The 27,349-nt window shown below is 51.9% G+C and overlaps 1 protein-coding gene across 1 annotated transcript in view; it reads right to left on the bottom strand.

The window, feature by feature from the left end:
• Positions 1–27,349, bottom strand: part of TBCD (tubulin folding cofactor D) — a 139,918-nt gene that overhangs the window by 91,022 nt on the left and 21,547 nt on the right. Inside the window, exons 8-13 of the mRNA XM_068977499.1 lie at positions 15,072–15,117; positions 13,494–13,626; positions 9,766–9,902; positions 9,064–9,124; positions 7,943–8,017; positions 7,587–7,681 (exon numbers count right to left, since the gene is read on the bottom strand). Of these exons, the coding sequence (XP_068833600.1) occupies positions 7,587–7,681; positions 7,943–8,017; positions 9,064–9,124; positions 9,766–9,902; positions 13,494–13,626; positions 15,072–15,117 (547 nt within the window). The remainder of the gene's footprint in view (positions 1–7,586; positions 7,682–7,942; positions 8,018–9,063; positions 9,125–9,765; positions 9,903–13,493; positions 13,627–15,071; positions 15,118–27,349) is intronic.

Here is a 27,349-nt window from a genome sequence, read left to right on the forward strand (position 1 = left end):
CGTGTGAGGGTGCATGCGCGTCCACTGTCCACCAGTAGCCATCAAGCCTGGGTGAGTGCACGTGCCTGGGGTACCCGTGGAGACCAAACGCCCAGGGCCTCAGTTTCCTAAGCCACTGCCTAAAAAGCCACAGGGCCCCTCACCCTTCACAAAGGCCATTCCCCACTGTTCAGAGGGTGCCTCTCAAAAACACAACGTGTGGGGAGAGGGGGTCAAGAAAGGGCCTAGAAACGGTGGCATGGAGCTAAGCTGATTGGACTGAGTGAGCTCTCTCCACAAGACGGGAGGCTTCAACACAACTTTGACCAACACAGGGGCAGTCCCAACAGAGCCATCCAATGAGAAGAAGCGCTGCTAAAGCTAACACCTGCCGTTCCCAGTGCCATGCACGTATAACAAGGCTTCTCAGTGCTTACAGCCAAAACCGTAAAAGCTTTAAATAAAAAGTTGCCTTGTTCTAGATATAAGCACTATTCACCGAAAGACTGTTTAGTCACTAAGTTGTGTCCGACTCTTGCAAACTCATGGCCTGTAGCCCGCCAGGCTCCTCTGTCCATGGATTTCCCAGGCGAGAATACAGGAGTGGGTTGCCATTTCCTTCTCCAGGAGATCTATCCAACCTAACGATCAAATCCCCATCTCCTGTGCTGGCAGGCGGATTCATACCACAGAAAGACAGCCTGAACAAAAAATCCAGCTGGTTAATAGTTGTGTTTCAATAAGATATTATTTTCAGCTGTTTTGATCAAGATTATACTAATAACTAATTCTGTAAAAACTCAATGTAGAAAACTTCTTAAACAATTAGTCTCTTTTGGCAGAACAAAACGTGAAGAGCTGATGTCTGCGTACAGACATCCTCATGCTGAAGACACTTGACAGAGAGGTCAACAGAAGATTCTCAAGCACAGAAACATGTTACATTAGGAAAAGATCCTCTGGGAAAAGTAAATGGAAATACAAGTTCAAGGAGACGAAGGATATGGTCCCTGCATTTTAGATGGAGTGTGGTGTATTCCAAGGCATCATGATGCCTGGATCCCACCAGACACATCCCAAGCAGTGATGCAGAGGCTTTCTGTTAAAACGACAGCATTCATGGGACTTCCCTGGCAGTCTAGTGGTTAAGACTCTGCTTCCGAGGCAGGAGGCCTGGGTTCAGTCTCTGGGTCAGGGAACTAGATCCCACATGCTGGAACTAAGACCTGGTACAGCCAAACAAATAGTTTTTACGAGAAATCTGTTTTAAATAACAAGGACTTCCCTGAGGATCAAGGGGTTAAGACTCCACCTGCCCGCTAAGACACGGGTTTGATCCCTGGTTCGGGAAGAGCCCATGCTGCGGGGCAACTAAGCCCGTCACCAGAACGACTAAGCCTGCTTTCTAGAGCCCACACACTGCAACTGCTGGAGCCCACGAGCCCACGAGCCCGTGCTCCGCAATAAGAGAAGCCACTGCAATGAGAAGTCCGTGTGTTGCAATGAGAGAGCGGCCCTGCCTGCCACAACTGGAGAAAAGTTCACGGGCAGCAATGGAGACCCAGTGTTGCCCAAAAATAAATAAATAAATAAAAATAAATTTAAAATCTGCTTATTAAAAAAAAAATGACACTATTCAGTATGGCAAACAACCTGCTTTCTAGCAAGTTAAATTTATATAAAACCACTGATACCAACTCACATACTCCAATACTTTAGCCACCTGATGCGAAGAGCCAACTCATTGGAAAAGACCCTGACGGTGGGAAAGATTGAGGGCAGGAGGAGAAAGGAATGACAGAGGATGAGATGGTTGGATGGCATCACTGACTCAATGGACATGAGTCTGAGCAAACTCCGGGAGATAGTGAAGGACAGGAAAGCCTGGCATGCTGCAGTCCATGGGGTCTCAAGAGTCAGACACAGCTTAGCGACTGAACACCACCATCCCGCAACAGGGATGCAGAGCTGGTCTTGATTCTCTTAAGGTAAATAGGAAGCCGCTGTTACCAACTGTTACAGATCATCCAGGATGGCCTATGCATCCCTGGCCCACACCACCGATCCAACACACGTGCTGTCGTGACCCGAAACCAACGCACACATGCGCAGCCTTCACTGGCAAGCCTGGGCTCCTGTGTTTCTGTATACCAATGTGCTTTGACAAAGACCAAAAACAGGGTACCCGTGCTTTCCAGCAAGTCCACACCCTGCAGGAAGCAGAGGGTCAGAAGCTGTTCTAGGCTTGGGGCCCAAAGCCTCAGGCCCTAGAGATAAGCTCTCACCTCGTGCCTTACAGGCAAGAACATAAAACCGTTTTGGGGACCCAGAGATTCTAAGCTCACCCAAGAATGTCCACCACCATCTTAAATGACAGTAAGAAGAAACGGAGACCATTAACGACTGCTCAGAGTCCTGCAGCCACACAAGTCAGGGAGCCCCGGCGCTGCCTGCAGATGTTCACGGTGGAGCCACATGTGCCTGCAGCCCCATGAAATTAACCCGCCTAAGGGAATTCCTCCAAAAGGTCATCTGCACACGTACAGCCACAGAAACCACGCAGGCTCTCTGCAACTACCTCTACAAGCACAGTGGGTTCTTAGATCTTAGCAACAACAGCAAAAAGAAATTCCGTCTTGCTGATATATCAATGACAGTACCTTTCTTCATTCACATATAACCCAGCTCCAGAGCTCTCTGACCTTCATGTATAAAATGCGGTAAGTCTTCAAAGATTTTAATACAGAATTACCATGTGAACCAGCAATTTCACCCCTAGACATACACCTAAAAGCAATGAAAACCGGGATTCAAACAGATGCAGGCACCCAGTGTTCACGGCAGCATCATTCAAAATAGTAAAAAGACAGAAATAACCCAAAAATCTACTGGCAGATGAAGACGTAAATAACAGGCCATCCATACACACAGGGGACTGTTACTCAGCCATAAAGAGTTCGGCATGAGCTACAAATTGAACTTAACCTTGGAATCCTGAACAAAGTAAGTAGGACACAAAGGACAATCCTGCACAATCCCACTTATATGAGGTCCCCGGAGCAGCAGACTCACAGAGGCAGACAGACTTGTGCGTGTCAGAGGCTGAGGGGAGGGGAAGGGAGCGGGAGTTAAGTGTTTAGGAGGACATGGTTTCTGTCTGGGAACATAAAAAAAATTTGGAAATAGATGGTGATGATAATGGTTATACAACACCGTAAATGTAGTTAATGCCACTGCATTGTACACTTGAAAATAGTTAACATGGCAAGTTTATGTCATATATGGTGGGATGACATCACCAACTCAATGGAGAGGAGTTTGGGTAAACTCTGGGAGTTGGTGATGGACAGGGAGGCCTGGCATGCTGCAGTCCATGGGGTTGCAAAGAGTCAGATGCAACTGAGCGCCTGAACTGAATTGATGTCATATTTATTCTAAAATGTTTTTTTGAAAATCGATAATGTAACAAACCAAAGCCACTGAATCAGACACTTATAATAGGTAAACTGTATGTTAGGTGAACTACACATCCTAGTAATGCTGAAAATAACTTCTAAAAAGGATCCTTGTATTCACATTGAAGAAACAAAAATACTGACAACCTGCTTTGTAACAGTCTTACCAGCAGCCCACAGCCATCTACCTCTACCCCTGGTTTAACCTTCAACCAAAATGCCCCCAACTCCCAAGACAGGGAGAGGAGTGAGTATGAAATGAAGTATGCACACACTTTCACTCAAGGAGAAAAACATTTTGATACAGAAAAACACAACCCCTACTCCACACACTAAGCCAGAGGCGTCTCAATACGGCTATCACTTTTCTTACAGGCTGGAATGTCCAAGAGTTCAAGATTGCACACAGGTTAAAAATCAGTAAAGCGCATAGTAGTCAGGAGAACAAGAAAGTGCTAGGAGAGGTCAGGAGCAGTGGAGAAGGAAAGCCAGGCACACAGGCCCATGGAGAGGGGGCAGTAAGGAGACAAGTGAGGTCAGCACTCTGCACACGAAGGCTGTGGCCAAGGCAGGACTCACCCACAGGCACAGGCTGACCCCAGGCCCCATGGCGACTCCACCAAGGAGGCAGGGCAGCAGCCATGCCTTGCAGACCATCCCAGGAAGCTGAGAATGTGTCTGAGGCTGACTTTGGCTTGAGGACCCCCACTCCCCTAGAAGCCCTTCCTGAGACCACACAGCCCACCAGGACTCCGCCACCCACACCCCAGCCCCGCAGCTCTTGGGGTTGGATGGTGGCTCTGCCAGCCTTCCCAACATTTCCTAATAAAATAACTTGCACACTTAATCCTGTCTTGGTGTCCACATCTTCTCAGAGGACCCAGAGTAACACTGGAATGCTATTCAGATGCTGGTTTTTGGATGATGTCACAGAATATGGCTGTAGGGGACTCCACGAATTGGTCCCTCTACCAAGGAAACCAGTAAGCTGGTAAAAGCAGAATCTAGCTTTTCAGCACTCTGGAATCTAATAAAAAAAAAATACCCTGCATCAATCAACAGGGTGCTTAGCGAACAAAGAGGCTACTAAATTTCAGCATCTAAGAAACCTCTGTTAGGTCACTGGCGATACACTAAAGCAACAGAAGAGAGACCTCAGTGACCAAACAAGGAATAAAGTCATTGCAAAAAAAAAGTCTGGGAAAAAGTCACTAAATAAAGAGACGGCTAAACAAGCTTCAACAGCAAGCAAAGCAAACCTCGGACAAGGCAGAACTCAATTTCTAGAGTTACCACATCATATGTCAGAGTGCCCGGTTTTCAATAAAACAGTAACAAAGCATACAAAGAAACAAAAAACTATGGTACAGTCACAGTGAAAAAAAAAAAGAAGTTGACAGAAACCACCTCTGAGGAAGGCCAGACGGTGTCTTACAAGACACTGACTCTGAATCAATTATCTCAAATATGCTCCAAGAGCTAAAGGAAACAAGAGAACAATGTCTGTACAAACATGGAGTGTCAATAAAGACACAGGCTGTAAAAGAGACTACAGAGAAATTCTAGAACTGAAAATATAGCCAATGAAATGAAAAATTCAGCTGAGGAAGGAGAACAACCTGCAGGTTTGAGCAGATAGAAGGAAGGATCAGAGAACTTGAAGACAGGGCAATTCAAACGGCCCAGTCTGAGGAGCAGGAGAATGGGTTGAAGGAAAGCGAATGGTGTTAGACCTGTCACCTCTGGAGCCTGCTCCAGGATAAGACCGCAGCTGCCTGCACAACCCGTCCGAGGCAGGAGACAGCACAGCTCCGCAACCCACCAGCCACACGAAGGGTCTGTGGAAAGGCTTGGCTCATCTGGAGGGCACCACAGGCAGGAGGCGGCCAGCACCTAAGACCACAGGCCAACTCCCCACGTGTGACGTCTCACAGTTTTTGGGCCCCATTTTGACACTTTCCATCTACAATACATTCGTCTGCAGCAATGCACTTCATCCACCACTCTATGTTCTCACTCTGGCTGCTTGCGGCTGGTGGAGGCTGCTGACGTCATGATCTATGACAGACACGTACACTGTGCCAGCCGGCCTCAGGCGTGAGAAGCAGTGAGAACTCTGGTCTCCTTCAAGTTAAACTGGAATCGGCACCACAGAGGCAGAGACTTCCTCTCGACCCATGACACCCTCACGCACGCGCACACACACTCTCACACGTCTATTTTCACAAGTAAATGTGTAAGTCACTTAGGGTGGAACGAGAGCAAATAAAAGTACAGCAGTGCATCTCCGTGGCCTGAGGGCAGGCAATGACTTCTTAGATATGCAGCCAGGGGCACAGGCAACGAAAGAGAAAACTGGTGAGTTAACACGGCTTCAGTGCATCAAGCTCCATCAGCAAAGTGACAAGGCAACCACAGAGGAGACAGAATATCCACAAATCATGTGTCTGATAAAAGGCTTATATTCATTAGGAACTCACAACGATAGAAAGACAAACAGCCCGATTTTTTAAATTAACAAAGTACCTGAACATACATTTCTCCAATGAACATAGCCAAATGGTCAAAAAGCACATGAAAAGATGCTCAACACAGTTGAGATGCAAATCAAAACCACAGTAAGATAGCACTTTACACCCACTAGGATGGTTATTAAAAAAAAAAAAAACAGAGAAACACAAGAGTTGGAGAGGATGGGGAAACTGGAACCCTCTACGCAGCTGGTAGGAACGTCAAGTGGTGGCGCATGGAACAACCATCTTGGAGAAGTCTGCAGTTCCTCAAGAAGTGGAAGGCAGGTTTAGCGTTGGCCCATCACCTCTACTCCTAGGTCTACACCTAGGGATTGGAGGATGAGAACGCACCCGGCCACACAAACACTTGTGCACAAATGTTCAGGGCAGCATTACCCACAGTAGCCCAGGGTGAAAACCCAAACGCCCCAACTATGAGAGGATTCATAAACCATACCATGGAATATTATTCAGCCACAGAAAGGAATGAAGTACCACTGCTACACGGTACAGTGGGGGTGAAGTTAGAAACTACGCTCAGTGAAAGAGGTCAACACCAAGACCACTATGGGAGATCCCATTTACATGAAGCATCCAGAAAAGGCAGTTACAGAAAGACATCAGCGGGTGCCCAGGACTGGGGGTGCTGAGGGAAGATGGGGAAAGACTTCTCCTGAGTACAGGGTTTCTTTGAGGAACAGTGAAATCAGACTCAGATGGTGGCAGTTGCACAACTCTATAAATGTACTAAAAACTACTGAATTGAATTCTTTAATTGGGTGAAGTTTACAATATGTTAATGTGAATTATATCTCAGTAAAGCTGCTACAAAAATAAGCTGAAAGAGCCCACAGAAATCAAGGGTCAAGGAGCTCTGCACGCGCCTCACAACAGTGGGCGCACAGCCAGCACCTGCAGCAACCCCACCGCTTGGCTGCTGACCAGCGCCTTCTCTGCACAGATGTCCCCGCTCTGGACAGAAGTCATCCCCAGGGTGCGTGGCACCTGTGGAGACACACTCCAGCAAAGGGCCCTCTTCATCCCTCACAGGTATCCGTCCCTTTTATCCACAGGCACCACTGCTCCCAGGGACATCCCCACCCACCACAGACAAGCTTCCTGTGGCCTTGGTCCCAGGCTGCACCTCCATGCGGCTGGGTCCGAGAGCTAGGACATGCAGGCCTCGAAATCAGTGGTCCGTCTGCACCCGCCACGCTGTCCCCCTGCTCAGGCCCACTGCGAGCTCCCTCCCCCCCGATCCCCTCACTGGCGTGAGTCTTGCTCCCAGGAACCATGATGTCACTGTAGGAGAAGAACCACGGCCATGCACACATTCTTAATGGGCGACAGCACCCCCACGAGGGTGAAACTGGTTCTGGGGGACCAGACAATCCCAGACGTCACAAGAGCTCACAACACTCCAAATCGGGACCAACAGGATACTGAAACTGCACAGAAGGGAGGAGAGACACTGGGCCTCAGGAAGGCCTACGTGAGAAAGAAGCCTAAGGACAAAGGCCTAGAAGGCTCTCTCCTGCAACACTCACGATGCTCACGTCACTCCAGGGAGTGGGCCATGCCAGGAGGGGGCTGGATGGAGCACCCCAAGGTGCACACACAAACTGAGCTTCACACTCACCGTCTGAGAGCCGGGAAGGGAGCAGCAGGCCTCGTCTGCCCAGTTCCGCCAGCGCCAGACACCCGCCATGCCAGGCACTGTCCGTCTCCTGGAAACTGAAAATACAAGAGAGCCTGAGACCCCAGCACCATGCCAGCTTGTCCCCCTGGGACCCAGAGCACACGTCCACCCACTGGGGTGAAAGCATCACTAAAACTCTTAGTAAGTTTGTAAAATATCAGTCAGCTAACGAGATAAAGTACTGCAAACCAACTGGAGACGACAGCCATGTTCAGATCTCCAGAGAAAGAGTCGAAGTCCTGGGTCAGCCTCACGTGCCCCAGAAACACGCCTCCCACTGTGATCTCCCCACACACCTGAAACAGTCCAGCACCGACCCGGTCACGTCATCCGCCAGCTCTTTGGGCAGTCTTCCGGCCATCCTACCAATTCTGAAAAGGAAAAGCAACGTCAGCATCTGTCAGCATCACCAGCCCGTCGAGGGCCCATGCTACACTAGGAACGTCCCGAGAGATTGTCCTTCCCTCCAGAGAAGGGCAAAGTGGCTGAGTCTGTTCCACAAAGGCCACCTGCCCCATCAGGGGGCCCATCACACTGACATGAACACAGGACAGGTATCTGGGGAACCCACACGGCACATGTTTGTCTCGGACAGTCAAAGCTCCCAGCTCAGGCCACCAAGGTCTGCCCGGCAGGCTGTCCCAGCCCCATGCTGGATGCCAACTGGGCTGGCTCCCACAAGGTCACCTGCCTGGGTTGTGTCCCGGCCAGCAGCACCCGAGGAAGACTCACCCTCCCAGCCCATCACATTCCAAGCAGACAAGACTCTGGGCCTCAAAGTTACCCAAAAGCCTCCATGTGAACCTCCTTTACCTGGTGCTTGCTACATGAATTAGTTGACACAGAAACCCAGAACCCTCAGGGGAGGGCCCACCAGCACTTCCATCAATTTTAATTTTCCCCATAACCATTTCCTTTGTACTCTGTCCCCCATGCCCCTCTGGCCCACCTGGGTGGGCCTGGGCACCTCTGCTGGCTGTTCCCTCAGGCACAGCAGAGGGGAGATGCCAGACTCTGGGATTAAGTGGGGCTGTGCAGCACCCCTTTCTACATGAGGGGTGTACCCCTGGCCATGGGGGCAGGAAGTGAGGGTCACGGTGATGAGGACATGGACGAGTAAGAAAAGGAACACCTGAAGGTTAAAAAAAGGCAAATGTGGCTCACTCCAGCCAAAAATGCAAAAAAATGAAGGAGCTGCTGACCAACCTCAGCAATGTTCTTGAAAATTAGGACATAAAGCAATAAATATAAATTAGGGGAAAAAAATCAGTCTACCCTTTAAAACTCTCAGAGCTGCCCACAGCTATCAAATTGCACAAGAAGTTCTTCATGATTAAGAAGACCCCGCAGACCGATGAGCATCTGGGGAATAAGCTGCCAGCCCCTAGCCCAGCCCCGGCCTGAATCGGGCACCTACCCTTTGGCCGCAGACCACCGCACGATCGTGTCCTTGTCCTTCAGCCCAACCAGCAGCTGCTCTGGAAGAACACAGGAAGGCCAGTCTGTAAGCCTCATGGAAGCACCCGGAATTCGAGCTGAGCTCTCAGTTCCCAGCTGTAAGGTAACCCACCCTGCATGCCACTCCAAACAGTACCATGAAGGGAATTACAGGGAGAACCTTAAGTCTAATCACAAGAAAAGGACATTTCTTCCTGTGTGTTTTCAAATCATCATTTAAGACCAACTTCTGCCATAGCTCCTAAAATGTACATCCACCCATCCTCACAGGCACTGGGCGGAGAGCACGAGAGAGGGAGGCGGCCCAGAAAAAACAAGTGTCTGCTGGAGGCTGCAGAGAGCAGTTCTCCTGGGGACCGGGTCTTGGGAACGGTCAGCCACTAGGAGAGGCTGCACAGAGGCCTCGTAAGCACGACAGGCCTTGCAGGCCGGTCAGTGGAGGCCCTGCTGGAGAGCAGAGGCAGCACAGAACTGGACAGAGAGGCAGGACGGAGCCTGTGGCGGTGTACACACACGTGCACCCTGACCACAGCAACCTAGGCCGCGTCAGAGGGCAACAGGGACTGCGGGTGCAGGAACCCCCAGCTTCTCCTCCAGCCCTGCAGAGACCAGAGGTCAAACTGGGTGCCCTGCAGGTGGAGATGAGGCGGCCCGCACTCACCGATCACACTCTCCACCTCCGCGGGGACGTCATCCTCTCCGTCGCTGTCGGGGGTCTCAGCCTGTGTCATGGGCTCTCTGGGATTCTGAATGGAATGCTGTAAGCTCTCAGCCAAGGAGCGGCAGCCCCGCTGGTACCTGCAAGGAGCAAATGAACCTCAGACCCACTGGGACACCTTGGAGCTAGAAAATCCCAACTGAATCGGCAATTTATGAATAGCATCACTGTGAAAATTCCATGTGCTTTCCAGGGATGGGATAGACAGGAAGGAAACGGAGCAATAACAGTTGCCAGCATGGACTGTCAAGGAAAGATGACCACCTCATCTGAGCTTCAGAACAGATTCACCCTCTAGAGGACTCAGAAACCCTCACGTGTCTGAGGGCTGACCTCAAAAACATGTGCGCGACCGAGATGGCAGGAAAGGCGTGCTCGAGCCCAGTGGCCTTGGCCCTATTTCCATAGGCTCCACCTCCAGGTCCCAGCTGAGTATAGTCCCACCCCGCCCCTGGGCCAGACACTGCTCTCTGCACCCCAGGGGCCACAGCTGGTCCTCTCCAGCTCCCACAGAGCCTGCTCCTGAATGGCTCTCACTACTTCCTGCCCACCACACCCCCCTCCTCCACAAACTGAGGTCACCAGCATTATCTCCCACGGCGCTGTGAAGGGTCCCACAGCACAGTCCCCAAACCTCTGGTTGCCTCAGTTTCCCTGTCTGTAAAATGAGGCCAGATGGGAGCATGTGCACAAAGCACTCAGACCAGGGCCTGTGCAGAGCAGGCCCATGAACACCGCCTCCCTTCCTGGAAGCCGCAGGCACGCTTGGGCCTGACTCTGGGGCAGCTCCATCTCAGGACAGGGCCTAGGGCATAAACGGTGACAGGCTGAGTTACAGCATGGACTAGGGGCCGTAGCCTAAGGCCAAGTCCGGTAAGAGATAACTGGGGCTTTGGAGATAGAGGCAACCTGGACACTGTTAGCTGTGGCCTTGAGGCCTTAGATTCCATGGGGCAGTTCCCAGGATGGAAGGTCAATCAACCACCAATGGCCAGTGACAGAATCAACCGTGACTATGCAATGAGGCTTCCAGTAAAACCCACGGAAGCCCCATGCCCTCTCCCTGAGCCCTGCCCTCGGCATCTCTTCCACTTGATTATTCCTGAGCCTTTTGCAACAAACCAATAATCTCGTAAATACAATATTTCTGAGTTCTGTGAGCCACTCTAGCAAATTATCAAACCCAACAAGGGGGTAGTGGGAACTCCCAACCCATAGCCCAACTGTCAGAAGCACAGGTGACAACTGGGACTTGCAAGCAGTGAGGGGCGGGGTTGAGGTGGGAGAGACAGTCGTGGGGGCTGAGCCCTTCATCCGTGGGATCCGGTGCCGTCTCCACGGACACAGACTCAGAACTGAGTCCACATTGCAGGTCACCCAGAGGGTGTCTGACAACTGCCTGGGCTGGGGGAAAAAATGCAAAAGAATCAGAGCAGCAACAGGCAACTGAATCAGGGAGAAGGTCACCAGGCGCCACAGGACCGTGCTCATAAAGCGCCCAGCAAGCAGCAGGCACGTGGTGACAATTGCCAACTCTGCCGCTGCTCTCCTCCAGTGAGGACATGTGCTCACCACCTCACAGGGAAAGTCCTCATCACTGTCCAGCAACCAGAGACCAGAAAGGCTGCCACTGGACTCTCCCTCCCGCCTTAACCACTGACCTAGACAAAGTGTATAAAGCAGCGCTGGCAGGCACAAGACACCCACGGCAAGGCTCCAAGCCCTCACAGCAGAGAAGCCCTCAGGCGCACCCACTGTCCCCTCTGCTTCCTCCCAGATGAACTTTCTAAACCACAGCACAGGAAAGGAGAGCCCAAGCAGAGAGCCACTGTCCTGATGGGCAGGAAAAAAAAATCGTGATGAGATGGCTACTAAGTGGGGACAGACACTAGAGGAAGGAGACCTGAGAAAGCCCCCCAAATTCTGCATACGTCTCCCTGAATCCTCAGGCAACTGTGAGGCATGTTAAGATCCAGACATGCCATCAGAGAGCAGGTAAGAGGCCAAGAGCCAGAATCCAGAGGTACCCATGTACCACTGGGCAGTCACTGAAGTGTGGGTCCAGTAGGGGGGACTGAAAGGCCACACGTAGACACGAGCGGCTGCTGCAGGAGCAAGGGCCGCATCCCAGTGGGAGGAACTGACCAGGCCCGGGCAGATAGCAAGACAGCAAGAGGGGCAGTGCAGCCAGTTACCCGCCTGCCAGACAGACTCACTCCTCCTAAGGGGACGAACACCAAAAAGGGAACGAATCTACAAGAGAACGTGCAAGGGCATCAGAGGGGATAAAATGGAAAGAAAGATGGAAGAGAGAGAAAGCAAACAACCCGACGGAAGACTGAAGCCACCACGTTTAATGATCACACTCAGTGTCCAGGGAGGGACAGCCTGAACAACGGAAGTGTGATGCTGAATTCCTCTCCTTCCCGAGTCAATGCCTAGAGTACTTGCGGCGGTTCACTCGAATGTGCCAAGCTGGCCGGGTCACAGGGCCCAGATATTTGTCCAAAGGTTATTCTGGGTGTGTCTCTGTGGGTGACTCTAGGTGAGATGAACGTTTACCTTGTGGGCTGAGTAAAGCAGCTTGCTCTCCCCAGTGTGGTGGGCCTTGCCCAGTCTGGGGAAGGCCGGGGACCACAGCCTGGATCACTCTCCCCTCAGTGAGGGATTCTTCCTGCCTTCAGACTCAGACTGAAACGTCAGCGCCTCCTGCGTCTCTAAGCCTACCAGATCTGGACACTCACAACCACAAGCCAATTCCTTGTGTCTCTTAACACACATACACACACACCCACTCCTACACTGGTTCTGTTTCTCAGGGGAACGCTAACACAGTACAGAATGTTAATCTTTTACAGCATCTGGAAAGAAGACACTAATATTAGTCTCATAAACAACTTACAGAACATACTTACAATATACAGAATACTCAAAAGGTATTTTAGTAAAACATCCCTAATATATAACACACTTCTCTGCAATTTCCTATAACTGGAAACATAATCAATGATTCCTCATAATCAAATAATTCCTCCCAAAACACACATATTAATACTTGAAATAAAACTGAAAACTGGGTGGGAGGGGGGTTCAGGATGGGGAACACATGTACACCCATGGCTGATTCATGACAACGTATGGCAAAAACCACTCCAATATTGTAAAGTAATTAGCCTCCAAATAAAATAAATTAATTTTAAAAAACTATTGAAGACTGTTAAAAACACAGTACCCCAGCACAATAGAACAAGCTGTTTCACGGGAGCCACTTGGACCACTAAGACATCTTTTCCATTCTCAGGAAGAGACAGCTCTGAGTAAACCCTGAGGAGTGAGCCTGAAACCCGGACTGAAATGACCAGAATAGAGCCTCCCCTGCGGTGTTACCTGCCAGTGACGCTGCCCTACACTAGGACAGGCACTTTCAGAACGAGAGGCAAGCTTTCCCTCTCATCAGCCCCACTTCAAAATTCTACCTGGAAGATGTGAAGTCAAAAATTACCCAAAGAAAAGCTGTTCCTTTCAAAATCAGAAATGCTCTTGGGACTGGGGGAAAAGAATGGAAGCAGGAGGACACATGATTAGCCCACTGTGCCCAGCAGCCTGAAGCCCTGGGCCCCACACCAGCCTCCAGACACCCTGGCTGCACGGTCACCGCTCCATCCACCAACCTCCATCTGGCCACCCGGGGCTTCAGGAAGGTCAGGCCCAGCCGCTGCACGAGCTTCACCCCGAGCTTCCGGAGCAAGGTCTGGTTGCTGTCGGGGAGCCTGCAGCCATCCAGGCACTGGAGAACGGTGGCAGCTGCGAACACAGAACACCCTGCTCAGTTTGCTGGGAAGGGTTTGTGTGATCTCCCGAACCCACCAACCCCACCTGACATGCACAACATCAAAGCCAGACACTTCCCAGGCCCCCCTCCTCCAAGTCAGTGCGAAGGCCTACGTCTACGCTGTACCCCTTGAGCTCTGCTTCACAGAGCAGATCCCTTCACCTCGTGTCATTTACTAAGTGCACTGGAGCTGGACCTGCTCCACCAGGCATCCAGAGGTGGAATGCAGAGGAGCCCAGGGAGGGAGAAGCAACTTGAGCAGAGGGGCTGGGTGTGTGCATGGTGGGTGGAACACACACTAAGGGCCACGAGGACCACGCAGACAGACTTCGGTGTGAGGCTGTAGGAACAGGGAGGATCTCCACAACCAGGGGAGCAGTGTGATCGGGCCCCCTGCCACTAAGGCTGGTCAGGGCAATAAGGAGAGCATCGGAGAAGGCGGAGGCGAGGAGAGCACACGAGACCATGTTTCGTGTTGAGACAAGAGCAGGGCGGTTTTCAAGCCAAGTTGTGATGGCTTCTGGGTAACTCCCCAAAAGACCCAAACGTCATACAGTGACCAGCCTGGGTACAGCTGATGGTAACTCAAGATGGACTCGGGGTCTGCGTGTGCAAGGCTGTTGAGGACAAACGCGATGATGCTGAGTGTCGACTGCTCACGTTCTCAGGTGTGACCGTGACATCAAGATTACGTTTCTTGAAAGAGTGAACAGATGCCAGTGGGATGACAGGGTGTCCGGGGCGAGGGGAAGGTGTGTGAGGGGAAGCATGGATGAAACAGGATGCCCATGCATCAAAAACCTGAAGCTTGTGATAGAAACATGAGCGCCCGCTATACCAGTGTCTCTTCTGTTGTGTATATAAAATGTCCCATGATGAAAATGTCAAGAAATAAACAGACTCTACTGCCCAAATCTGATCCACGCATCTTCTAACGCACAGACTAAGAAATTTCTCTTGTTCCAGGTAGTAAGCTTTCTCGCAGCAAGAATGACTATATAGGTTTTCATAAGTTGAAGTTTAATCTAAAATTAAGAGAATGAGACAAAAAGGGCAAATGATGTAGCCATGGTGCCAGAAAGAATGCAGCTGGGCTCCCAAGAAGTGAGCTGAAGACCTCAGGGCTAGGTCTACATTCCAAGTCCCCAGGATCAAGACCTGTCAATCAGGAACCCAGACCTCCTCCCGTACAAGGCCTGAGGCCAGAGTTAGATTATTCACACATACACTCTCTTACACACGCACGCACGCACATACACACACAGAAGACCAAAAAAAAAAAAAAAAACTATGACAACATCCAAATACACCAAGTCACAAATTTTTGTGCCTATGAATCAACTTGGTGAGACACATTTGATCAGAATTTGGACAAACTCATGTCACAAACACATCCTCACTTACAAATAAATCTTACCGTAGGGTAAACAGTCTTCACGTTTTCCATGTTTAAATATTTGTGCCTAAAAAAAAAAAAAACAAAAAACCTATTAAAATATCACAAAAACCTTTACAAATTTAAAACATAAATTATCAAAACAACTAGTTGCAATCTTCCAAAATTTTTATCCTAAACACTCGCCATGAGTAACAAAATTTGCTATACAAGAAAGAAATTACAAGACTGAAAATATTCCGAGTGGGCAGCATAAACCAGGGACGCAGCCTGAGGCGGGGCTCACTGATGCACGCCGGTGTTGAAGTAAGGGCGCTGGCCTGTACGGAGGAAAAAATCGCACCAGCTTCCAGGAACGGTGTGTAACTGAAGGTAACAAAGGATAAGAACTACAGGTTGAATTATCCCACACAAAGGTAAGGCTCCCACAAACTCATCCTCAACCTGAGTCAGCAAAGGAGAAAGGGCCCCTCCTGCATCGCACCCACATGGGGCCAGCAGGCCATCAAAACATCAAAACCCTGAAGTCCTCAACCTGAAATTTTACCCTCTGGTTTCAAGTCTGCACAGAGAAAGTGTTAGTCACTCAGTCGTGTCCTACTCTCTGCGGCCCCATGGACTGTAGCCTGCCAAGCTCCTCTGTCCATGGACTTCTCCAGGCAAGAACATTGGAATGGGTTGCCATTTCCTTCTCCAGAGGATTTTCCCAACCCAGGGATCGAACCCAGGTCTCCTGCATTGCAGACAGATTCTTTACTGTCTCAGCCACCAGGGAAGCAAGTCTGTAAGACTTGTGGTAATTCACACAGGTACCCAAGCCCTTAAACGAAGAGCTCTAAAGCTGAGCACCTTTAAGAAAACAGCTAAGGAACTCCTCCTCCTTCAGGAATAGCTTTTAACTGGCACAGGAGACCACTTCTTAGACCATCTGAAGGTGCATGGGCCTGACTTCCCTGGACCCTATCCCCCAACACCAGGTCCTGCCGGCCAACGAGCTACGCTGAGTTGAGATGAAGAGGGTGAACACCATCCCAGACAGTCAGCGGCGTTTCATGTGGAGACCGACCACCCGGGAGCCCTGGACGCACCAAGGCAGGCACACAGAACAGGCCACAGGGGCTCAGACCCACAGGCCCAAGACATCCCAGTACTCAAAGCACCAAGGAACCTCTTAGCCAGCAGCCCACAGCTCCACCACCATGTCCCAGCACGTGGGAAAACATCCTCGCCACACCAACCCTGCCCTGCACCTCTGCTGCAAAGCCCCCCGGCAGAAGTCACGCGCTCCTCTGCACTTTCTGCCCTTCTCTTCCCATCAAGGCAACCCCAAAGCAATGAGCCAGCCATCAGACTGGGAAGTTCAGGGCACTTCGCTCCTCCGTGACACACACTATAAATGGACAAGGACCCCCAGACATCCACAGGTCACATCTGAAATATACCCATTTCAGGACTGGTAAACCACTCCCCAAACACTTGAAATCTTTGCCTTTACAATCTGCATTTATGACAAGTGGGAAAGTCACCCAGATCCCTGAGCTTCTTCCTGTTGAACTTTGGAAGCAGTCAGGGAGGTGGCTCTGTGGAAAGAAAGGAGGAAGCCATCCAGCAGCCGGATGAGTCTCAACAGGATGTGGAAGCTCCCAGGCGAGCCACCCACGGCCCCGGGCATACCACTCTGCACCCTGCTCCAGCAGCGGCGGCCACAAGAGCAACCCTCTCAATGCCAGCCGTCAGCCTCCCACCCAGACTGCCAGGACAGGCCCAGTGGACTGGCTCAGAGGACAGAGGCCCAAGCTGGTGGCCGTGGAGCTGGTCTGGGACCAGGAGCAAGGAGAGGGCAGGCCGCCCCTCGCAGCCCACTGCCAGCCCTCACCTGCCTCGCATCCCTCCAGCTCCACCTTGGCCTCCCCAGGGAGCCAGGCCAGCTCTTCACATGGGACCCAGACAGTTCAGACCCCAACAATAAGGCTTACAGGACACACCACTGTTAGATGCTGCTAACTTTAAAGAACTAAATGTCAGGGTTCGCAACAATAACCTGGCCATGGTGGTCTCAGCTCTGAAGTGCCTCACATACAAACCAGGACAGAGTGCCCGGCCAAGGATGGAGCCTCACTGAGGGTCTGGCTTCTCCTCCAAGCAGAGCAGGGCTGGGGGGAAGGGGTGCTCAAGGCTGGCCCAGCCCAGGTCATGGCGCCAGCGCACCGTGGTCACACACCACCTCCCCTCTGTCCTCGGAGCACAAGGCCATCCCCACGGCCAGTGCCGCTGCACACAAAGAACCGGAGCCACTAGGTTATGAAAACCACAACACAACAAGCACAAAGTTAGGAAAACCACTCAGGTCTCAATCGACTTTCAAGGTGATAGCAATTATACACTGCAAAACACAAATAAATGTCTTGGTATAAGAATAACTGCTAACACAAATTCTGCCGAAATTTTCTAAAACCATGAAGCACACCCTAGCGCGCCAACAGCTCTAGGAGGTGAAGCAGAAAATACCACCAGGAAGACCTTCTGTCTCAACTTCTGAAGCACCAGAACCACCGACAGCTCTGAACCCTGCCCTCCAAGCTCCACACCAAGCCCGGGTGGCAAGAGAGGAGACCCCGCCACACGGGGCGGCAGGGCGGGCAGACACAGCCAGGTTAGCAGACACGAATGCATGCTGGGCACCACTGAACTCAAAGTGCCCACCCTCCCTTCTCTTCCAGGGGCTTCTACCATCAGAAGTACTACCATTTGGGCATGCTGCTGCTACTAAGTCATTTCAGTCGTGTCCAACTCTGTGTGACCCCATAGACGGCAGCCCACCAGGCTCCCGTCCCTGGGACTCTCAAGGCAAGAACACTGGAGTGGGTTGCCATTTCCTTCTCCAATGCATGCAAGTGAAAAGTGAAAGTGAAGTCGCTCAGTCGTGTCCGACCCTTAGCGACCCCATGGACTGCAGCCCACCAGGCTCCTCTGTCCATGGGATTTTCCAGGCAAGAGTACTGGAGTGGGGTGCCATTGCCTTCTCCAATGTGGGCATGAAAAAGGACAAATCTGAGCCAGTTCTAGTGAGGTAGATGAACCTGTTAAAGGGAAGGAATTCAGAAAGAAAAATCTCCTATACTAACGCATATATATGGAATCTAGAAAAATGGTACTGAAGAACCATTTTTTGCAGGGAAGGGATGAAGACAGACATATAGAGAACAGACCAGTGGACACAGTGGGGGAAGGCAAGTGCGGGACAGAACGGGGAAAGTAGCATCAACATACACATCTGCATATACGAGAAGGGAATGGCAACCCGCTCCAGCATTCTTGCCTGGAGAATCCCATGGACAGAGGAGCCTGGTGGGCTACAGTCCATAGGGTCACGAAGAGCTGGACGTGACTGAAGCAATTTAGCAGGCATGCACGCTACATATACATGTGGAGATATATACACACACACACATATACCAACATATATATTGATACATATAAAACACATAGCTGGTGAGAACACAGGGATCCCAGTCTGGCACTCTGTGATGACCTAGACAGAGAGGGGAGGGAGGTGATATATGTATTAATTATGGCTAATTTGCATTGCTGTATGGCAGAAGCTTCCCTGATAGCTCAGTTGGCAAAGAATCCGCCTGCAATGCAGGAGACCCCAGTTCGATTCCTGGGTCAGGAAAATCTGCTGGAGAAGGGATAGGCTACCCATTCCAGTATTCTTGGGCTTTGCTTGTAGCTCAGCTGGTAAAGAATCCGCCTGCATACCGGGAGACCTGGGTTCAATCCCTGAGTTGGGAAGAGCCCCTGGATTCGGGAAAGGCTACCCACTCCGGTATTCTGGCCTGGAGAATTCCATGGACTGTATAGTTCATGGGGTTGCAAAGAGTCGGACATGACTGAGCAACTTTCACTTTCGGCAGAAATCACACAATACTGAAAAGCAATTTTCCTCCAGTTAAAACATAAGTTACAAAACAGAATTATTACCATGTGGGGCAAAGAACTTTTGTTTTAAAAATCAGTCCTCAAAAACAGCGTGCTGATTATGTGGAACACCCACTGAAGTATTTAGAGGCAGTGGAGTGATTTAAAACAGTTCAACACAAGTGTGTGTGGTTGTGTACTTTAATATACACACACAGGTGCACACTAACACATACAACATGCATACATAACGTCAGGAATTCAAGGACTTCCCAAGAGTCCACAGAAACCAAAAGGATAACCAAGGAATTTTATAAACTTTATGACAACAAGTAAGACAACTCAAAGGAAAGTGACAAACTATGAGATTCCAAATTAGCAGAAATGACTTGAAACAGAAAATCTGAAGGGACCCGGATCATGTAACAAAACAAAACAAAAAAAATTAATTAGTACTGCAGAATCTTTCCAGAAAGAAAACCCCAGGCCCACATGGCTTCATAACAAATTCTAGCAAACGTGTCGTGTACAACATGCGTGGAGAATCCTCAGCACATTAGGAGTAGAGAACGAGGAGACCCCTTTGAAAACACATTTTTATTCTATACTTGGTGACGAGCTCAGCAGTTTAGGGGCTGTGCGTCTGTCCCGTAAGCTTTACTGTTGGGGTGTGAGCTGTCTGGGTCCCATGCGAGGGCCTGGCCTGGCTTCCAGGGGAGGCCGTGGTAGAGCTGGAGGGATGCGAGGCAGGTGAGGGACAGCAATGGGTGTGCGGTGCGGCCTGCCCTCTCCTTACTCCTGGCCCCAGACCAGCTCCACAGCTGCCACCGGGCAGACTCTGTACACGCGAAGAGAAGGGTCACAGGAGTTATGGATTCTCCCGTGAGTGCACTCAGAAGCACAGAAGGGGTGAACAGGACCAAGAACCAGAGGCCAGGGCTTTGGTTTTATTGGCTGCTTTGCTTTTCCACAGGAAACGGGGCCGTCTTCACCGGCCTTCCCTCCTGAAAACACACGGTCCAACCCAGTGTGCGCAGAGGACGGTGACCCTCAGCAAGGGGAGGAAGTGGCCCACAGAAACCGTCTGGCCTTTAGATGGTCAGGAGGAGCCATCAGCCAAGCCACTAAATGGGGAGGGTGCCCCACTTCTCACGGACGCATAAGACACGAGCCAACTGCAGACCACTGAGGCAGTCACTCCACACAGAGGCAAGACCATGCAGCACGCACGTCTGAGGCGAGGTGACTGCTCGGGCTCTTCCAGAAACCGGCACAGCACAAGGTGCAAACACACGCATTTCTCAGTAATCGCTCTCAACCACCACACCTTCCAGTCACCACCCACCCAAGCCGGCTCTTCTGCCCGCTGTGCAACCAGCTTCCCTCCCTGGGGCATGTTCTCTAGCCATAAATCACAGGCTGTCAGCTGCTGGAAGCAAGTCTGCCCGGCTGCCGAGCAGGAGATGCTGGTCTGAGGCCCCTGAAGGCACCACCGAGTCAAGGCCAGAAAAAGCAGCTCCATCCCAGGCTCCGGGAGAAAGGGGCCCATGCCATGCGGCTCAGGGGTGCTACGAGTCCCCAAGAACTATCCTGCGAGCTGAGGAGCACTGCGGGACACCTGGCTGCACGACAGCCCATTCCCCGTCCCTCAGGAAGACGGGACATCGCCAGCAGACGGCACAGGGCCAGGAAGGGCAGCCTCCCCCGTTCTGTGCTCCTGAGTCCCGTTTCCAGGCTGAGGAGGGCACTGGGCCCCAGTACCACTGTTCCTGATGCACACACACAAAGGGGACAACACGTGATCAGAAAGGACCATCGGCACCAACACTCCAGTTCCAGGCTGGCTGCCACTCAGAGCTTGACCGATGGTCCTCGTGGGAGCCACAGAGCCCAAGCAGGGCCAAACCTTCCATGGAAGGCAACAAAGGCTAATTGCTGAGCACCCTTCAAGTAAACCCAAAGGCGCTGTACAGAGGGATTCTCTTAACTCACACTCCGGGACCCCTCCCACCAGGTCAGAGAAGAAACCTCACCACCACCCCCTCTCCCACCACCCTCCATTCGCCCACCCTGACACACACACACACACCTGGAGGCTTGCAAAAATAAAAGGGGAGGGAGGGACATGAAAGGTGCCGTCATCTCCCTAAGAAATCAAAGCAAGCTGAAACTAGATGAGGGAGAACCAAGAAATACAGAGGAGAGCTGACCTGGAGGCCACGCCCAGTGGCCACGCGGAGGGACCGGCCCGAGGGAGGGGAGGGCAAGCCAGCCCGCCCAGAGGCACCTCCAGCCTCAAGAGGCAGAGGGCAGCTGCTCCCCTCAGAGTGTGCCTGCTCTGTGTCCTCAGGGCTGCTGCTAAGTCGCTTCAGTCGTGTCCGACTCTGTGCGACCCCATAGACGGCAGCCCACCAGGCTGCCCCGTCCCTGGGATCCTCCAGGCAAGAACACTGGAGTGGGTTGCCATTTCCTTCTCCAATGCATGAAAGTGAATTCGCTCAGTCGTGTCCAACTCCTAGCAACCCCATGGACTGCAGCCCACCAGGCTCCTCCATCCATGGGATTTGCCAGGCAAGAGTACTGGAGTGGGTTGCCATTGCCTTCTCCACGTCCTCAGGGCTACATACATTAAAGGGAAAAGAAAAAAACTTCCTCAACTATGGAAAAATTCTAATTGCTGAAGTTGAGCTTTCAATGGTTGGTATAAACAGCTGACTATTATTGGCTAAAACCCAGAATGAAAAATTACAATTCTGATAAAACACATTTATTAATACATCAAGTAAACTTAAAAGGATTTTAAGTACATAAATATGTAAATACTACTTAACAGTTATAAAGAAATGTTTAAACAATCAAAACAATCACATCTAGCTTTATCTTCCCGCTGTGTGTTCAATCTTTCCCTAACCTAACGGTGAAATCCCAACCATAAACAACACACCTTCACAGGCAGGCAGATGGAGCCCCACCCCAGCCCCTGACCACAGCTTCCAGCGTCCCACCTGGAAAAGGAGGCCGCACAAGAGCTCAGAGGACACCGGACAAGCATGCCCTCCTGTCTTCAGACATCAACCTGCTTGTGACGATGCATTCTACCACCTTATTAGCCGCCAAGCTTTCTCAACCGCTCCGAGCAGAACATGAAGAGGTCAGGATCCTAACAGCAAGCTGCACTTTGATGGTCCCATTTAAATGACCCCTCCCCAGACCCGAGCACTTGGGCCATCTCTGGCCTCACCACCCGGAGGAGCTGTTTTTCCAGGCAGGGGGCAGACGACTGGGAAGCTACTCAGGTGGCTCTCACCTGGCCCAGCCACCCCGACAAAGCCTGGTCAGACACCACAAACCACAAGCAGCCACACAAAGGCACAGGCAGGCTTTCCACCACCCCTAATACATGAATTTCAAACACCATGAAGCTAAAGAAGCTCAAAGCTCTGCCCTTAAAAGGATCAGAATCAATCTGAAGAGCAGTAAAGATGCTGCTGCACCTCGACCTCCACACTGGGAAGCTAAACCCCGAGGATGGGAAAGACCAGAGGGACAGTCTTGGGGGCAGAGCCACACCAGCGGACTTCCAATCCCTCCCAAACGGGCCTCAATAGGACCACTGACTTTACTGCTAAAGATTCCTCAGATGAAAACAGACTCTCAGTCGACTGACGAGTACCAAAACTACTGACTGCACAAACTATTTGCCAACACATGACATACAAAGGATACTAAACACACGATCCCGATCCCAGAAACTGAGAAACGATTAACATGGAGCCTGCACAGCTCCTAGCGCAGAGGTCAGAGGCGGGGCCATGCTCCCCAGAGAGCAGTCCCAAGCAGAGCTGGCTAGGACGCAGGAAGGGGCAGGGGCCGAGCTCGGGAGCTGAGCCCAGCAGGAAGACAGGACTATGTGCAGGAGGGAGACACGAGGAGAAAGGGGAGAAGAGCCTCACCTGGGACCAGACGGGCAGAGCTGAGCCTACTGAACCGAAGGGCTTTGACGGGGCAGGCCACGTGGGCAGCAGAAACGAGCATGGGACGCAGAACACCCAGAGGCAGCGCCCCTGCCCAGAAGGACCCTCAAGACGGGGCAGGCCGCCGAGTGGAGGGCGGGCAGCAGCGGGCAGACACCCACGCTTGAGGCGAGGACCTGGGTGGAGGCTGGGGGGAGGCGGCGGGGGCAGCCAGCATGGAGTAAAGGAGGGCTGGGCCAGGGAGACACCTCGCACCACGTCCCTGCCGTGGGGCTCGGCACTGGACCTGGCCAGGGGGGCACAGACAGCGCCGGCCAGCACCCTCCTCTGCTATGGGGCCACACTCAGAACTCGGGCAGGAGAAGGGCAAAGCCACAGCATGGCAGACACTGCCTTGAGCTGTGGAGCCTGAAGCACCAGAGGTGAGCAGAGCCGGAGCTCTGGGAGCGAGGACAGAAACCAGGGACGAAGGTCAGGGAGACTCAGGCACAGACAGCGCGCTGGAGGGCAGGGGAGGGTGGCCAGGCAGCCGGGTCGGTGGGGGCTTCGAGGCGGGGCACCGCCACATGGGTGGAGGGACATTGGCCAGACAGTCTGCGTCTGTCTCCCACAGGGCACAGAGCTCTGTGTCTGTCTCTCATTCAAGTGTCGGGGGGGGCGCGGCGATGGCCGAGTCCCTTCCCTTGCAAGCGTGGGCCCAAGCTGGGCCGCCGGCGAGGGCGCACCTGTCCTGCAGGACACGTCACCCCACCACACAGCAGGTGTACAAACCAGGCCGCCGGGAAACGGAGGCCAGCCTCACACCGTGCATGTTCTAACAAAACCCGTGCACTGGGCCGCCCGCCGCGCAGAAAACAATGAGTCACGTGAGATGAAAGCGGCCTCGGAGTTGGCTGCTCCACGTCTCAGACACAGGGGGAAACTGAAGGTGCCTTATTTCTGCTGAATCTGACGACAGCACAGGAACCTTTCACAGACGTGCACACCCTGAAAACGGCCACGTTCAAAGGGTTCTTACCCCACGTCCCTCCACCCAGAACCTTGCTCCAGGCAAGTGCTGTGACTAAAATCCCAAGCAGGTTCGTCTGTCCTCTGGCCAAACACCTTAAATGAAACCACTGGGTGCTGTTTCCAAAGAACCCTGGACGGACAGGCATCACACCCTCATGAGAAAGGTTCTGAGTGGGCCAGCGCCTTCTCTTCACCTCCCTGGCTTTTCATGTTGTCTGTGACTGTTTCACCCTTTAACAAGGTGTACTTCTGACAGTGATAGAACGGACAGAAGAAGCCTCACTGTGAAGGGGGGACACACCCCAGACGCTGGCAAAGAGGACAGAGCACCCCTGTCCAGTGCCAGAGTGGGGGTCACGGAGTGGCAGGGCAGGGCACACAGAGAGCCACCCGTCGGTCTGTGAACCTGCAGGGCCAGGGTGAGGAGGGCACAGCTGCCGGTGCGAGCAGAGTGCAGCAAGTCCAAATGGCCTCCAGCCTCCATTTTTAATACTGTGTTTCCTTTCCTTGAATTTCCTAGATTTCCACTAATCCTAATGCTTAAGGAGGGCCTAAACCAAAGAATGTTTCAAAGAGATAGAATTAAGGGGCCTTCCAATGACATGAAGCCGCCGGATACTTATTTCCCTCCCACAAGAGTTAAAAAAAAAAAAAAAATCACTGCTGCAAGAGGAATATGCTTCTAGGGAAATAAAAATCAAGCCCCAGTTTCGACGGTACTTGTTACGAGTCCACCTGTTTCGCCTAACCCACACTAATGAGCAGGTGGATAGAGTGAAGCCAAGTGCATCAAAGGAGGCAGATGGAATCCTGAAGCGCAGCACACCTGCAGGTTTCGTCATGCACAGCGGACGCCGAGCCTCCCCGTTCAGGTCTGACGAGCTCATGGCGAAACTGCTCCTGCCCGGGAGAGCTCAGCACCAACACTGCTTCCTCCTGCCCGGGCAGGCGGCGGCAGCAGCAGCAATTAGACCAGATTTCTCCTTCAAAAGAAAGGAAAGGAAAGAAGGCACATGATTCCAGGGAGACCCTAGGGCTTTTTTTTTTTTTTCTCCAGAGGAACCACCGGGCTTCTGAGGCTGCAGAAGAGACGGGCCTGCCCCGGGGAGCACAGCAGGGCCACCTCCCCTGGCAGAACTCTCGAAGCAGGCAATACCCTCGCCGAGGGCACATCTCCCCAGAGAGCACCAGGGCGTGGCTGCCAAAGCACCTCAGCCTGCAGGGCTTTCTCCTCTGGGCCAACACGGGGGCAGGGACGCAAGGTTCAACTTTGCTAAGGCTTTGAGAAAATCACTTTACTCCTCAGGAGGAAGACACAACAGGCCTTCACTCCTCCTGAGTGTAAAACGGGGAGGCCTCCCGGCATAAACCCCTTCCCCACTTGAGGCCAGTGAAGGGGCAGGAGGGCGGCAGCGGGCTCGCCAACACCTGTGCCCCACGCGGGAAGAAGGAGCAGAACTTGGAAACAACCTAGAAACAAGCAGTGAGAGGATCAAAAATGTTCAAAAAAAAAAAAAAAAGAAAAAGAAAGGACGGACCTCTGGGCCCAGCCACAGCAGAAACTGGGCAGGAAGTGACCCCATGACCTTCTCAAGCCAAGAGGCCCCAGCATCCCGAGGGCTTGAGTTGGAGGAGGCCACAGGACTGCTTGCTGGTGGCCTGAGCACAAAAGCCCACCGCCACCAATTCTGAGCGAGGGCCACAGAGGCCCCGCCAGCTGCAGGCCCCGGGGGGTGGTCACCGCTGGCTCCAGCCCTGCAGAGAAGGCACCCACAGCCCAGGTGCCCTGACCTGGATGCAGCAACGGCCTCAGGAGGGGTGGCTTCCAGGCCAGGGGGTGCTGCCAGGAGACCCCAGGAGCCTATCAAGGACACAGATTCCAGACTAGGCGGAAGAGGTCTAAAGCAGGACAAAAGTGAGTCAGGAAGCGGCACCCATGTCCAGACGGGTCTACCCTGCAGGCCCAAGTGGACTGACAGGCTCAGCGGCGTTCACCAGACCCTTGTTTCTCTATGACCTAAGACTTCTCAATGTGACTCACCCCAAAAAACTAAGAATCCACTTACACTCAAACCTTCAAATAAACCATCTCAGCCCTATTCACCCCATTCTTCACCAGGACTCGATGCGCTGCACACGCCCACCCAGGAACCCTGCAGCGAGAGCCTGGTGACTAGGACCACTCCCTCCCCTCTGCTCCACGCTCAGCACCGTTCTCGGCCAGCCTCCCCCAGCACCGACCCCCAACAAAGCAGAGTCCTCCTGAAGCACCTCCCCACACAGGTGGCTGGAACGAGAGTTGCCTGCAGCCACAAGCTGATACCCATGTTTCGTCAATATGACAGGTGGGTCTGCCATAAAAAGTTTCTAGAAGACCTCAGAAACACAGGAAGTATAAATTGTTACACTTAAAAAAAAAATCTACTGCTACTATTGTACAAGGAAGCGGAAAACATATGCTCAAACAAAATCTTACACAGGAGTTTTCAGATCAGCGTTATTCAGAGTATCTCAGAATTCTGAGTAACTACAATGGAGTATTAAGGAAGGAAGCACTGACAGGCTACAACGTGGAAGTCCTGCGGGAACACGATGCCAAAGAAGCCAGATTCAAAAGGTCACACTGTACACGACTGCACTTGTACGAAACGTCCTCGACAAGCAAAGCTAGAGAGACAGAAAGTAGGTCACTAGCTGCCAGGAACTGGGGGTGCTGGGGGCAACGGATGAGGAGGTGCTGCTCATGTGTGTGGGGTTTCCTTTTGGGGTGATCAGAGTATTCTGGAATTACACAATGGTGACAGTTGTATCTTGTGCATGTACAAAATAATCACTGAACTTTAAAGGGTGTACTATGCAAATTATATCCCAACTTATTAAAAACCATTGTAATAACATATTACATTTATTTACAGAATAAAAGGACACATGAAAAAACAGACATCACCTCAACAGACTACAGGAATTCAGGATAGGTTTTATTTTTCAAGGTTCTTGGTGGTGTTTTTTTTTAAATGTCGAGACAGTCTCATCATTTAAATGACAGTCCTTCCTGAAGATATTGTGAATGAAAAGACACAGCTGAGAGAACATTCTCGGGGCGGAAGAGGCAGGGCAGAGTGCTGTCCTCTGCTTCTCCCCCCTCCTGACCCTCTGCCCCAGGCCATCACGCCATCAGCCCCACTTTCCCCAGGCCCTCTCGCCTCCTACACCCCGTCAGAACCTGCCACCGCCAAAGAGAGAAGATGGGAGGACACCCAAGAAGATGACATCACACTGAGTCACGGCACAAATGCCCCCGTTTAAACACAGCCCAAAACACCCTGCTCTCCTCTAAGCGGGCCCTGGGCCCTCCAGCTTCAGAGACTAGGACAAAGTCACCCACTGCAAGGA

The sequence above is a fragment of the Capricornis sumatraensis genome, chromosome 8 (genome assembly GCF_032405125.1).
Source record: "Capricornis sumatraensis isolate serow.1 chromosome 8, serow.2, whole genome shotgun sequence".
NCBI classification, from domain to species: domain Eukaryota; kingdom Metazoa; phylum Chordata; class Mammalia; order Artiodactyla; family Bovidae; genus Capricornis; species Capricornis sumatraensis.